Raw genomic sequence first — 13,572 nt, forward strand, 5'->3', positions numbered from 1 at the left:
CAATGACTCTCCCTCTGCTAAAGTCAGAAGTCCTGCTGGATGCTCTAGCATCACAGACAGGTCGCTGTGGCCTCCACCACGCCTCACCACTCTAGAGTTTGGAGTAAAATAACTGGCCATGTTTCTCTGTGACTTCACCTAGGGCTGTAAAAGCTGAGTGACTGAAACACAGTCATGGGATACAGGGTTTTCCCCTCCAGTGCATTAGTTCCCAAGTCAGGGGGACTGTCTGTCCAGATCAAGAGGCTGAGGACTGGGAGCAGTGCAGTGGGACTGCAGGGACTGAAAGCCACTGCCATGGGATGACTATTTGGTGAACCTTTTTGAAGTGAGTTAGTAGCAACAGTTCTATTCCTCATATACAGGTGTCTGGAATGCAACCCTCTACAGGCCCCTTATTGGAAGCTGCTGCTCTTACGCCTGCAAGCCCTCATGCTGTACATGTCTCTGGAGTGGACGACCTGGCACAGAGACTAGTTCCCCTGAGCCTGGATGGTGTCCCCAGTCTGGGACACAAGGGCTGGAGAATATGCAGCTCATACCACACCCCATACCATATCCCTTGGGGAGGGAGAGGCAGCTCTAGGCAGACACATTGCTCCTTGCCCTGCAGAAGTCTCCAGAACACATTTCCATAGGAAGCTGGCAAGGCCCTGAACAACCCACCATGCCTGTTTCTCTTACTCTCTTCTCAGCTCCAGCCTCCTCGTCATCATCAGCTTTGGGCTCGTCCAAAAACTGAATCACACTGACCCGGTTCAAGTTGGTGTCTGTCCAACTTTCATCCACGCTGTTCTGCAGGAGATTCTCTGCAGAGAAAGAGGATAAAGAGAGAGCCGGCTCCTGAGCGACGAGGATTTGGGGCCTGGGTGAGACACACTTCCTACTGACAAGGCCATCTCTATCAGAGAGCCCCCCCATAGCCACCAAGCGGCAGGGGCTTTAGAGAGAGAACTGTTGCCAGGGTCCTGTCACCCCTTCAGTGGTCCCTGACAGGGTTGCATGACACTTGGCAACCTCTACAAGGGGCCATGAAGGATCCAGCTCCAGCGCTGGGTAGGAAGAGAGGAAGCTGTGATGCTTGTATAGCACAGAGCAGACAGAGCAGCCTCTGGTTCAGCAGCAAAAGGGAATGGTTAGCTAAAGGGAGCTGATGCCACCTGCTGAAGAGGCAGTTTCACAGCTCTAGCATTCTCCAACTTGGGGAGATCCCCCATGTCACCAGCTGGGAGCCCAGGCCTGTTACATCAACTGCAATAACCACATGAACAGAGACTAGTCCAAGGGCGGTGAAGAGGAGACATCTGGGAACAGGAACCGAGAGACACACACCAGGGGAGAGGGCAACAATGGAATCTTGGCCTCACATCTCAGAGAGAAGAGAAAGGACAGCCCTTCTCCACAGGACTGTCTCCCTATTCTCCAGAGGAGGCAAGGCACCATGGAGAAGCACTCACATGGGGCATCTTACCTAGACTGGGAGACGGCTGCTGGGGCAGCAGGTAACAGGTGAGAACCTTTTCGCCCGTCTTATCATCTTCTGTCTGGAATTTCAGCATGGGCTGGGACTGGTTCTCTGCAAGCCACAGGGCCTTCAGGTTGAGATTTGTCAGGGCAAAGGGCAAATTCTGCAGCCTGTATGAGAAAAATGGCTGATGAGACCCCCATTAGCTTAGAAGGAACATCCACTGGACCCTTGAATTCCTCCACTTGCATCAAGTTAGGATGGAGCAAACCCTGAGGCAGGGCCTCTCTCCCCAGGGTTGAATCTCTCTCATGATGGAGACTCCACGCAGCTCTTGCCAGACTGTTCTGCAGTATAACTGTCCTCCCACAGCCTTCCACCACCACACTGTCAGCTCTATGACTGTGGGTAAAAGAGGGGCACTTGTATTCTAACCACCCAGGGCTCACTCCCAGCCTGCATGTGGAGTTTGTCTGGAAAATGGGAAGGAAACCCCATTGATCTGCACAAGGGAAAAGGAGACTCTGCCCCAGGCCAATCAAGTTCCTGAAAACTCCTGGCAAGCAGAGCATCTAACCAATCCAAGACCTATGCACTTCCCGCTGCAGGACTCCAATCAGGCAGTGCCAGGAGATCATACTTAAGACTATGTTTTAATCATGGTTATTTTTTAGTAAAAGTCATGGACAGGTCAAAGGCAGTAAACAAAAATTCATGACCTATGACCTGTCCATGACTTGTACTATATATCCCTGACTAAATCTTGGGGGAAGAGGGCAGCCTAGAGGGGACCACGGGTGCTCTCGGGGGGGGAGTGGGGGAGCCCAGACCCCCGCTGATACTCGGGGGGGCGGGGGAGGAAAGGGGGGTGTTGGCAGTGCTGGTAGGCTCCCTACTCGGCTCCACGCAACTCCCTGGAAACAGCGACATGTCCCTCCCGCGGCTCCTATGCAGAGGCACAGCCAGGAAGCTCTGCACGCTGCCCCCGAGCGCCAGCTACACCAGGGAATTGCAGCGAATGGAAGATGTGGGAGCAGCACCTGTGGGCAGAGGCAGCATGCAGAGCCGCCTGACCATGCCTCTGCTTAGGAGCCGAGGGAGGAACATGTCACTGCTTCTGGGGAGCCCCCCCAAAGTAAGCGCCGCCCAGAGCCCTCAACCCAACCTCCCGACCTGAGCCCCCTCCCACACCCAAACTCCTGCTGCTGCTGAGGAAGGGGGACGTGGTGGCCCAAGACTGCCCCAGCAACAGCTAGTGTGGCTGGCCCAGGGGCTGCCTGAGCTACTCAGGAGGCCCCCAGGGCAACTGCACTGGCTCTGCAGAAGTCACAAAGATCCCACAAAGTCATGGAATCCATGACAAACTCTCAGCCTTCGTCATCGTGCAACATGACAACGGGCTGCTCTAACAGAGGAGGAAAAAGTGGCATCTCGAAGCTCTGGTACCCATCAAATCCCTTTCAAGGTGCAGGATTTTGCTGTAAAGCCGGAAAGCAGACAGCAGAAATTCCACTCTGACCCCGAGCCTGCAGAGACTCTATGGTCGCTGTCACTTGTTCTCATTGTGTGTGTTACAACAGCACTCAGAGTACCAGACAGTGCAAGGTAAATATAGCCAGGTCATGATCTAACAGAACATGGTACCAACCAGGAATATGTATATTTGGAACTTTAAAAGGGCCAATTTTCTAAAGCTTAAAGGAACTATTGGCTGACTGGGAATTTAAGTGGGAAGTGTTAACAAAAACTGAGAATTGTTCAAGGACATGCTATTCCATACCCTAAAAACCACACTTTTACAGACATAAAAAAAGTTACAGATGGCAAGAAGCCATCCTGGTTAAAAAGATATATGGAAGTGGTGATAAAACAATTTTTAGGGCTGTTAAGCGATTTAAAAAATTAATCGTGATTAATCGCGTTGTTAAATAATAAAAAAAAATACCATTTAAACAAACATGTTTGGATATTTTCTACATTTTCAAATATATTGATTTAAATTACAACACAGAATACGAAGGGTACAGTGCTCACATTATATTTATTGATTGCAAACATTTGCACTGTAAAAAACAAAAGAAATTGTATTTTTCAATTAACCTAATACAAGTACTGTAGTGCAATCTCTTTATCATGAAAGTTGAACTTACAAATGTACAATTATGTACAAAAAATAACTGCATTCAAAAATAAACCAATGTAAAACTTTAGAGCCTATAAGTCCACACAGTCCTACTTCTTTTTCAGCCAATCGCTCAAACAAGTTTGTTTACATTTGCAGGAGAAAATGCTGCCCACTTCTTGTTTACAATGTCACCTGAAAGTGAGAACATTCGTTCACATGGCACTGATTCATATGTCCCTTCATGCTTCAACTACCATTCCAGAGGACATCGTTCTGCTCGATAACTATCCAAAGCAGTGGAGACTGACACACATTCATTTTCATCGTCTGAGTCAGATGCCACCAGCAGAAAGTTGACTTTCTTTTTTGGTGATTCGAGTTCTGTAGTTTTCACATTGGAGTGCTGCTTTTTTAAGACTTCTGAAAGCATGCTCCACTCCTCAATCCTCTCAGTTTTTGGAAGGTACTTCAGATCCTTAAATCTTGGGTCGAGTGCTGTAGCTATCTTTAGAAATCTCACATTGATACCTTCTTTGCATTTTGTCAAATCTGCAGTGAAAGTGTTCTTAAAACGAACAACATGCTGGGTCATCATCCGAGACTGCTATAACATGAAATATATGGCAGAATGCGGGTTAAACAGAGCAGGAGACATACAATTCTTCCCCAAGGAGTTCAGTCACAAATTTAATTAACGCATTATTTTTTTTTAACGAGCATCATCAGCATGGAAGCATGTCCTCTGGAATGGTAGCCAAAGCATGAAGGGGCATACAAATGTTATGCATAACTGGCACGTAAATACCTTGCAATGCCAGCTACAAAAGTGTCATGCAAACATCTGTTCTCATTTTCTGGTGACATGGTAAATAGGCAGGCAGCATTATCTCCCATAAACAAACTTACTTGTCTTAGCGACTGGCTGAACAAGAAGTAAGACTGACTGGATTTGTAGGCTCTAAAGTTTTACACTGTTTTGTTTATGAATGCAGTTATGTAACAAAAAAAAAATCTACATTTGTGAGTTGCACTTTCATGATAAAGAGATTGCACTACAGTACTCATATGAGGTGAATTGAAAAATATTGAATCACTTGGTTAGAATCATAGAATATCAGGGTTGGAAGGGACCCCAGAAGGTCATCTAGTCCAACCCCCTGCTCAAAGCAGGACCAATTCCCAGTTAAATCATCCCAGCCAGGGCTTTGTCAAGCCTGACCTTAAAAACCTCTAAGGAAGGAGATTCTACCACCTCCCTAGGTATCGCATTCCAGTGTTTCACCACCCTCTTAGTGAAAAAGTTTTTCCTAATATCCAATCTAAACCTCCCCCACTGCAGCTTGAGACCATTACTCCTTGTCCTGTCCTCTTCTACCACTGAGAATAGTCTAGAACCATCCTCTCTGGAACTACCTCTCAGGTAGTTGAAAGCAGCTGTCAAATCCCCCCTCATTCTTCTCTTCTGCAGACTAAACAATCCCAGTTCCCTCAGCCTCTCCTCATAACTCATGTGTTCCAGACCCCTAATCATTTTTGTTGCCCTTCGCTGGACTCTCTCCAATTTTTCCACATCTTTCTTGAAGTGTGGGGCCCAAAACTGGACACAGTACTCCAGATGAGGCCTCACCAATGTCGAATAGAGGGGAACGATCACGTCCCTCGATCTGCTCGCTATGCCCCTACTTATACATCCCAAAATGCCATTGGCCTTCTTGGCAACAAGGGCACACTGCTGACTCATATCCAGCTTCTCGTCCACTGTCACCCCTAGGTCCTTTTCCGCAGAACTGCTGCCGAGCCATTCGGTCCCTAGTCTGTAGCTGTGCATTGGGTTCTTCCGTCCTAAGTGCAGGACCCTGCACTTATCCTTATTGAACCTCATCAGATTTCTTTTGGCCCAATCCTCCAATTTGTCTAGGTCTTTCTGTATCCTATCCCTCCCCTCCAGCGTATCTACCACTCCTCCCAGTTTAGTATCATCCGCAAATTTGCTGAGAGTGCAATCCACACCATCCTCCAGATCATTTATGAAGATATTGAACAAAACCGGCCCCAGGACCGACCCTTGGGGTACTCCACTTGATACCGGCTGCCAACTAGATATGGAGCCATTGATCACTACCCGTTGAGCCCGACAATCTAGCCAGCTTTCTACACACCTTGTAGTGCATTCATCCAGCCCATACTTCCTTAACTTGCTGACAAGAATACTGTGGGAGACCGTGTCAAAAGCTTTGCTAAAGTCAAGAAACAATACATCCACTGCTTTCCCTTCATCCACAGAACCAGTAATCTCATCATACAAGGCGATTAGATTAGTCAGGCATGACCTTCCCTTGGTGAATCCATGCTGGCTGTTCCTGATCACTTTCCTCTCATGCAAGTGCTTCAGGATTGATTCTTTGAGGACCTGCTCCATGATTTTTCCAGGGACTGAAGTGAGGCTGACTGGCCTGTAGTTCCTAGGATCCTCCTTCTTCCCTTTTTTAAAGATTGGCACTACATTAGCCTTTTTCCAGTCATCCGGGACTTCCCCGGTTTGCCACGAGTTTTCAAAGATAATGGCCAATGGCTCTGCAATCACAGCCGCCAATTCCTTCAGCACTCTCGGATGCAACTCGTTAAATGGTCATAGTCTTACCAAACATTTTAAACGGAGCCAAATCCCAGGTAATGATGCTGAGAATCAAGAATACAAGTTATACCTATGGGATGGGAGACTGTCTTGGAAAGCAGTGACTCAGAAAAGGATTCAGAGGTCACCATAGATAATTTCCCCAACATGAGCTCTCAGTGCAATGCTGTGGCTACTGCCATCCTTGGGTGCATAAAAAGCAGAATATCAAGTAGAAGTAGAGAAGTCCCTCTGCCCATAGGCTCCGAACAGCAATGCCCAGTGGACTACTGAACAGGGAAGGGAGATCTGGCTGAGACCCTGCCTGCCCAGACAGGAACTCTGGATACTGTGCCAGTCTGGAGAGAAAGGGGTCCCCACACTCACAGAGATTGGCATCTGTAAGGGTGGCCAGCCAAGCTGCCACACTCCTGGGCCTAGTGAGACTAAGTGGTGCTGAGCCCTTGTGCTGTCCTTTAACAGGGTCACATTGCACTCCACGAGTGCTGACAGCCTAAGTGAGACACTTGGGAAAAAAAAGTGGATACGAGGGCTGAAAAACAGTGGAAGCTGGAGCTGGACAGAAGGGGACAAGAGATCAGTGTTCTTGTCCTGCCTCTTCAAGAGCTGGAGTCAGGTGGCTGCTGGGTCAGTCAGGGAGTAGGGATTTAGAACATGAGAATGGCCATACTGGGTCAGACCAAAGGTCCATCTAGCCCAGAAACCTGTCTTCCAACAGTGGCCAATGCCAGGTGCCCCAGAGGAAATGAACAGTACAGGGAATCATCAAGTGATCGATTCTCTGTCACTCATTCTCAGCTTCTGGCAAACAGAGGCTAGGGACACCATCCCTGCCCCTCTTGGCTAACAGCCATTGATGGACCTATCCTCCATGAAAGTATCTAGTTCTTTTTTGAACCCTGTTATAGTCTTGGCCTTCACAACATCCTCTGGCAAAGAGTTCCACAGGTTGACTATGCATTGTGTGAAGAAATGCTTCCTTTTGTCAGTTTTAAACCTGCTGCCTATTAATTTCATTAAGTCCAGGAGAGCTGGCTGTATTTTAAAGAATCCTTATTGAGGTTACAGAAACAAATCATCCCGATGTGTACAAAGAATAGTAAATATGGCAGGCGACCGGCTTGGCTTAACAATGAAATCCTTGCTGATCTTAAATACAAAAAAGAAGCTTACAAGAAGTGGAAGATTGGACAAATGACCAGGGATGAGTATAAAAATATTGCTCAGGCATGCAGGAGTGAAATCAGGAAGGCCAAATCACACCTGGAGTTGCAGCTAGCAAGAGATGTTAAGAGTAACAAGAAGGGTTTCTTCAGGTATGTTAGCAACAAGAAGAAAGTCAAGGAAAGTGTGGATTGAATTATTGAATGAGGGAGGCAACCTAGTGAGACGATGCGGAAAAAGCTAATGTATTCAATGCTTTTTTTGCCTCTGTCTTCACGAACAAGGTCAGCTCCCAGACTGCTGCACTGGGCAGCACAGCATGGGGAGGAGGTGACCAGCCCTCTGTGGAGAAAGTGGTTCGGGACTATTTAAAAAAGCTGGAAAAGCACCAGTCTATGAGGCCGGATGCACTGCATCCGAGAGTGCTAAAGGAGTTGGCGGATGTGATTGCAGAGCCATTGGCCATTATCTTTGAAAACTCATGGCGATCAGGGGAGGTCCCGGACGACTGGAAAAAGGCTAATGTAGTGCCCAGCTTTAAAAAAGGGAAGGAGGAGGATCCTGGGAATTACAGGCCAGTCAGCCTCACCTCAGTCCCTGGAAAATCATGGAGCAGGTCCTCAAGAAATCAATTCTGAAGCATTTTGAGGAGAGGAAAGTGATCAGGAACAGTCAGCATGGATTCACCAAGGGCAAGTCATGCCTGACTAATTTAATTGCCTTCTAGGACAAGATAACTGGCTCTGTGGATGAAGGGAAAGCAGTGGACGTGTTGTTCCTTGACTTTAGCAAAGCTTTTGACATGGTCTCCCACAGTATTCTTGCCATTAAGTTAAAGAAGTATGGGCTGGATGAACAGACGATAAGGTGGATAGAAGGCTGGCTAGATTGTCGGGCTCAGCGGGTAGTGATCAATGGCTCCATGTCTAGTTGGCAGCCGATATCTAGTGGAGTGCCCCAAGGGTCGGTCCTGTTCAATATCTTCATAAATGATCTGGAGGATAGTGTGGATTGCACCCTCAGCAAGTTTGCAGAGTACACTAAACTGGGAGGAGAGGTAGATACGCTGGAGGGGAGGGATAGGATACAGAAGGACCTAGACAAATTGGAGGATTGGGCCAAAAGAAATCTGATGAGGTTCAACAAGGACAAGTGCAGAGTCCTGCACTTAGGACGGAAGAATCCCATGCACCGCTACAGACTAGGGACTGAATGGCTCGGCAGCAGTTCTGCAGAAAAGAACCTAGGGGTGACAGTGGATGAGAAGCTGGATAGGAGTCAACAGTGTGCCCTTGTTGCCAAGAAGGCCAATGGCATTTTGGGATGTATAAATAGGGACATTGCCAGCAGATTGAGGGACGTGATGGTTCCCCTCTATTCGACATTGGTGAGGCCTCATCTGGAGTACTGTGTCCAGTTTTGGGCCCCACACTACAAGAAGGATGTGGAAAAATTGGAAAGAGTCCAGCGGAGGGCAACAAAAATGATTAGGGGATTGGAACACATGACTTATGAGGAGAGGCTGAGGGAACTGGGATTGTTTAGTCTGCAGAAGAGAAGAATGAGGGGGGATTTGATAGCTGCTTTCAACTACCTGAGAGGTGGTTCCAGAGAGGATGGATCTAGACTGTTCTCAGTGGAAGCTGATGACAGAATGAGGAGTAATGGTCTCAAGTTGCTGTGGGGGAGGTTTAGGTTGGATATTAGGAAAAACTTTTTCACTAGGAGGGTGGTGAAGCACTGGAGTGCGTTGCCTAGGGAGGTGGTGGAATCTCCTTCCTTAGAAGTTTTTAAGGTCAGGCTTGACCAAGTCCTGGCTGGGATGATTTAGTTGGGAATTGGTCCTGCTTTGAGCAGGGGGTTGGACTAGATGACCTCCTGAGGTCCCTTCCTACCCTGATATTCTATGATTCATTTGGTGACCCCCTAAGTTCTTGTGTTATGAGGAGTAAAGAACACTTCCTTATTTACCTTCTCCACACCAGTCATGATTTTATAGACCTCAATCATATCCCCCTTTAGTCATCTCTTTTTCAAGGGGAAAAGTCCCAGTCTAATTTAATCTCTCCTCATAGGGAAGCCGTTCCATACCCCTAAACATTTTGTTGCCCTTTTCTGAAAATTTTCCAATTCCAATATATCTTTTTTGAGATGGGATGACCAAATCTGCACACAGTATTCAAGATGAGGCATACCATGGATTTAAATAGAGGCAATATGATATTTTCTGTCTTATTATCTAACCCTTTTTTAATGATTCCCAAAGTTCTGTTCACTTTTTTGATTGCCCCTGCACATTGAGTGAATGTTTTCAGAGAACTATCCACAATGACTCCAAGATCTCTTTCTTGAGTGGTAACAGCTAATTTAGACACCATCAATTTATATGTATAGTTGGGATGATGTTTTCCAATGTGCATTACTTTGCATTTATCAACATTGAATTTCATCTGCCATTCTGTTGCCCAGACACCCAGTTTTGTGAGATCCTTTTGTAGCTCTTCACAGTCTGCCTGTAAATTATCTATCTTGAGTAGTTTGGTATCATCTGCAAATTTTGCCACCTCACTGTTCACCTCTTTTTCCAGATCATTTATGAATATGTTGAATAGGACTGGTCCCAGTACAGATCCCTGGGGGACACCACTATTTACCTCTCTCCATTCTGAAAACTGACCATTTATTCCCACCCTTTGTTTCCTATCTTTTAACCAGTTTCCAATCCATGAGAGGACCTTCCCTCTTATCCCATGACAGCTTACTTTGCTTAAGAGCCTTTGGTGAGGGACTTGTCAAAGGCCTTCTGAAAACCTAAGTACATTATATCCACTGGATCCCCCTTGTCCACATGCTTGTTGACCCCCTCAAAGAATTCTAATAGATTGGTGAGGCATGATTTCCCTTTACAAAAACTATGTTGACTCTTCCCCAACAAATTATGTTCATCTATGTGTCTGACAATTTTGTTCTTTATTATAGTTTTAACCAGTTTGCCCGGTACTGAAGTCAGCCTTACTGGCCTGTAATTGCCGGGATCACCTCTGGAGCCCTTTTTAAAAATTGGCGTCACATTAGCTATCCTCCAGCCATTTGGTACAGAAGCTGATTTAAATGATAGGTTACAGACTACAGTTAGTAGGCCTGCAATTTCACGTTTAAGTTCCTTCAGAACGCTTGGGTGAATACCATCTGGTCATGGTGACTTATTACTGCTTAGTTTATCAATTTGTTCCAAAACCTCCTCTAATGACACCTCAATTGAGGACAGTTCCTTAGATCTGTCATCCAAAAAGAATGGCTCAGGTTTGGGAATCTCCCTCACATCCTCAGCTGCAAAGACCGATGCAAAGAATTAATTTAGTTTCTCCACAATGGCCTTATCATCCTTGAATGCTCCTTTAGCACCTTGATCATCCAGTGGCCCCACTGGTTGTTTAGCAGGCTTCCTGCTTCTCATGTATTTAAAAAAAATTTGCTGTTACTTTGAGTCTTTGGCTAGCTCTTCCTCAAATTCTTTTTTTGGCCTTCCGAATTGTATTTTTACACTTCATTTGCCAGAGTTCATGCTCCTTTTATTTTCCTCATTAGGATTTAACTTCCACTTTTTAAAGGTTTCAGAGTAACAGCCGTGTTAGTCTGTATTCGCAAAAAGAAAAGGAATACAATGTAAGGAGAGTGGTCACTTTAGATAAGCTATTACCAGCAGGAGAGTGAGTTTGTGTGTGTGGGGGGGGGGGTGTGTGTGAGAAAACCTGGATTTGTGCTGGAAATGGCCCAACTTGATTATCATACACATTGTAAGGAGAGGTTTCAGAGGAACAGCCGTGTTAGTCTGTATTCGCAAAAAGAAAAGGAGTACTTGTCTCTAAGGTGCCACAAGTACTCCTTTTCTTATTGTGAGGAGAGTGATCACTTTAGATAAGCTATTACCAGCAGGAGAGTGGGGTGGGAGGAGGTATTTTTTCATGCTTTTTGTGTGTATATAATAAGATCTTCTACACTTTCCACAGTATGCATCCGATTAAGTGAGCTGTAGCTAACGAAAGCTTATGCTCAAATAAATTGTTTAGTCTCTAAGGTGCCACAAGTACTCCTTTACTTTTTAAAGGATGTCTTTTTGCCTCTCATTGATTCTTTTACTTTGTTGTTTAGCCACGGTGGCACTCTTTTGGTTCTCTTACTATGTTTTTTAATTTGGGGGTATACATTTAAGTTGAGCCTCTATTATGGTGTTTTTAAAAAAAAGTTTCCATGCAGCTTGCAGGGATTTCACTTTTTGAGCTGCACCTTTTAATTTCTAGGAGTCCTTGTGGCACCTTAGAGACTAACAAATTTATTTGGGCATAAGCTTTTGAGAGCTAGAACCCACTTCATCAGATGCAAGCAGTGGAAAATACAGGAGCAGTTATAAATACATGAAAAGATGTGAGTTGCCTTACCAAGTGTGAGGTCAGTCTAACGAGACAACTCAATTAACAGCAGGATACCAAGGGAGGAAAAATAACTTTTGAAGTGGTAATGAGAGTGGCCCATTTCAGACAGTTGATAATCTAGCCAGCTTTCTATCCTCCTTATCGTCCATTCATCCAGCCCATACTTCTTTAACTTGCTGGCAAGAATACTGTGGGAGACCATGTCAAAAGTTTTGCTAAAGTCAAGGAACAAGACATCCACTGCTTTCCCCTCATCCACAGAGCCAGTTATCTCGTCATAGAAGGCAATTAGATTAGTCAGGCATGACTTGCCCTTGGTGAATCCATGCTGACTGTTCCTGATCACTTTCCTCTCCTCTAAGTGCTTCAGAATTGATTCCTTGAGGACCTGCTCACTATCAGATTAGGCCTGAATAAAGACTGGGAGTGGTTGTCATTTCAAAACCTGAACCTAATTTCCCCAATACTAATTTCCCCTACTGTTACTCACACCTTCTTGTCAACGGTCTGAAACTGCACTCTGTTCTCCTCCTTCCCATGTGGCTTCTATGATGGGCATGCCTGAAGCCTGGGCTACCCCGTAAAGGCCCTGTGTACCACTTACCTGTTCCCTGCCACATCCAGCACATGCAACTCTGTGGTGCTGGCAAGTTCTGGAGGCAGAAGCACCAGGCAGTTGTCACGCAGGGACAGAACATTCAGACTGGCACAGCCCCCAATCTCAGAGGGAAGCGCTGTCAGCCGGTTCCGGTCCACATTCAAATTTGTCAACTTTGTCAGCTTCCCCAGGGATTTTGGCAAGGCCTGGATGGGAGATAGAGCGACAGCACAGAAACCATGATGCCAGAGTCTTCACTACAGTGGGCCTCACAACCCCAAAGCAAAATAAAGGGGAAAGAACATAAGAACGGCTACACTGGGTCAGACCAATGGTCCATCTAGCCCAGTACCCTGTCTTCACACAATGGCCAACGCCAGGAGCTTCAGAGGACAAGAACAGAACAGGTAATCAAGTGATCCTTCCCCTGTTGTCCAGTCCCAGCTTCTGGCAAACAGAGGCTAGGGACACTTCAAAGCATGGTTTTGCATGCCTGCCCATCCTGGCTAGCCAAGCCAGGAAGATAGCCAAGAAGTTTAGCTGTCTGTCATCTCATGGCAAGGGGAAGAACAGCAACACCTACATCCCTCAGCAACTGATAACTGCTGGTGAAAATCATCACCTCCCTCTGCATCACAGCCACAATCCCTGCCTCTCCCATCACGGGGCACTGTGGGGAGCAGAGCAGGAGCACTGGCTGTGGCAGGAGCTCCCATCTACTCCAGCCCCAGCTTCTCCCAGCAGGGGGCACTGTAGGGAGAGGGGCAGGAACACTGGCTGTGGGGGGAGCTCCCGTCTACTCTGGTCTACTGTTACACTGGATGGAGGGGAAAAAACAGAACGCACATAAACTCTTCCTAGTTGAGGGCATAAGGCAGCGTCTGACTGATAGGGAGTGGGTAACAGCTCCACCTTGGGCAAGTTATTCCCTAACTGCTCAGGATGGGAGTTCACCGCCTTTGGGAAGCACCTTGTCCTTCCCCTCACGTGTTATTTACCCATCTGTGCTAAGATTTTGAGCTCTTTGGGTTGGGGACCATTTTCTACCATGTGCCTATGGAGCACCCAGCACAATGGGGCCCTGGTCCCCGACTGGGGCCTACCAGTACACAGTCATCTGGTGCTGGCCCTGGCTGAGACAGGCCACTGGGC

General features: G+C 46.6%; 1 protein-coding gene across 38 annotated transcripts in view; it reads right to left on the reverse strand.

Annotated features, from left to right (window-relative positions):
• The window catches only part of SCRIB (scribble planar cell polarity protein), a 248,262-nt gene that overhangs the window by 194,031 nt on the left and 40,659 nt on the right, over positions 1–13,572 (reverse strand). For all 38 annotated transcript variants that reach the window (XM_075124824.1, XM_048837023.2, XM_048837013.2 and 35 more), the window contains exons 10-12: positions 12,427–12,626; positions 1,472–1,635; positions 685–809 (exon numbers count right to left, since the gene is read on the reverse strand). In XM_075124824.1, the coding sequence (XP_074980925.1) occupies positions 685–809; positions 1,472–1,635; positions 12,427–12,626 (489 nt within the window). The remainder of the gene's footprint in view (positions 1–684; positions 810–1,471; positions 1,636–12,426; positions 12,627–13,572) is intronic.

The sequence above is a fragment of the Caretta caretta genome, chromosome 2, assembly GCF_965140235.1.
Source record: "Caretta caretta isolate rCarCar2 chromosome 2, rCarCar1.hap1, whole genome shotgun sequence".
Classification (NCBI taxonomy): domain Eukaryota; kingdom Metazoa; phylum Chordata; order Testudines; family Cheloniidae; genus Caretta; species Caretta caretta.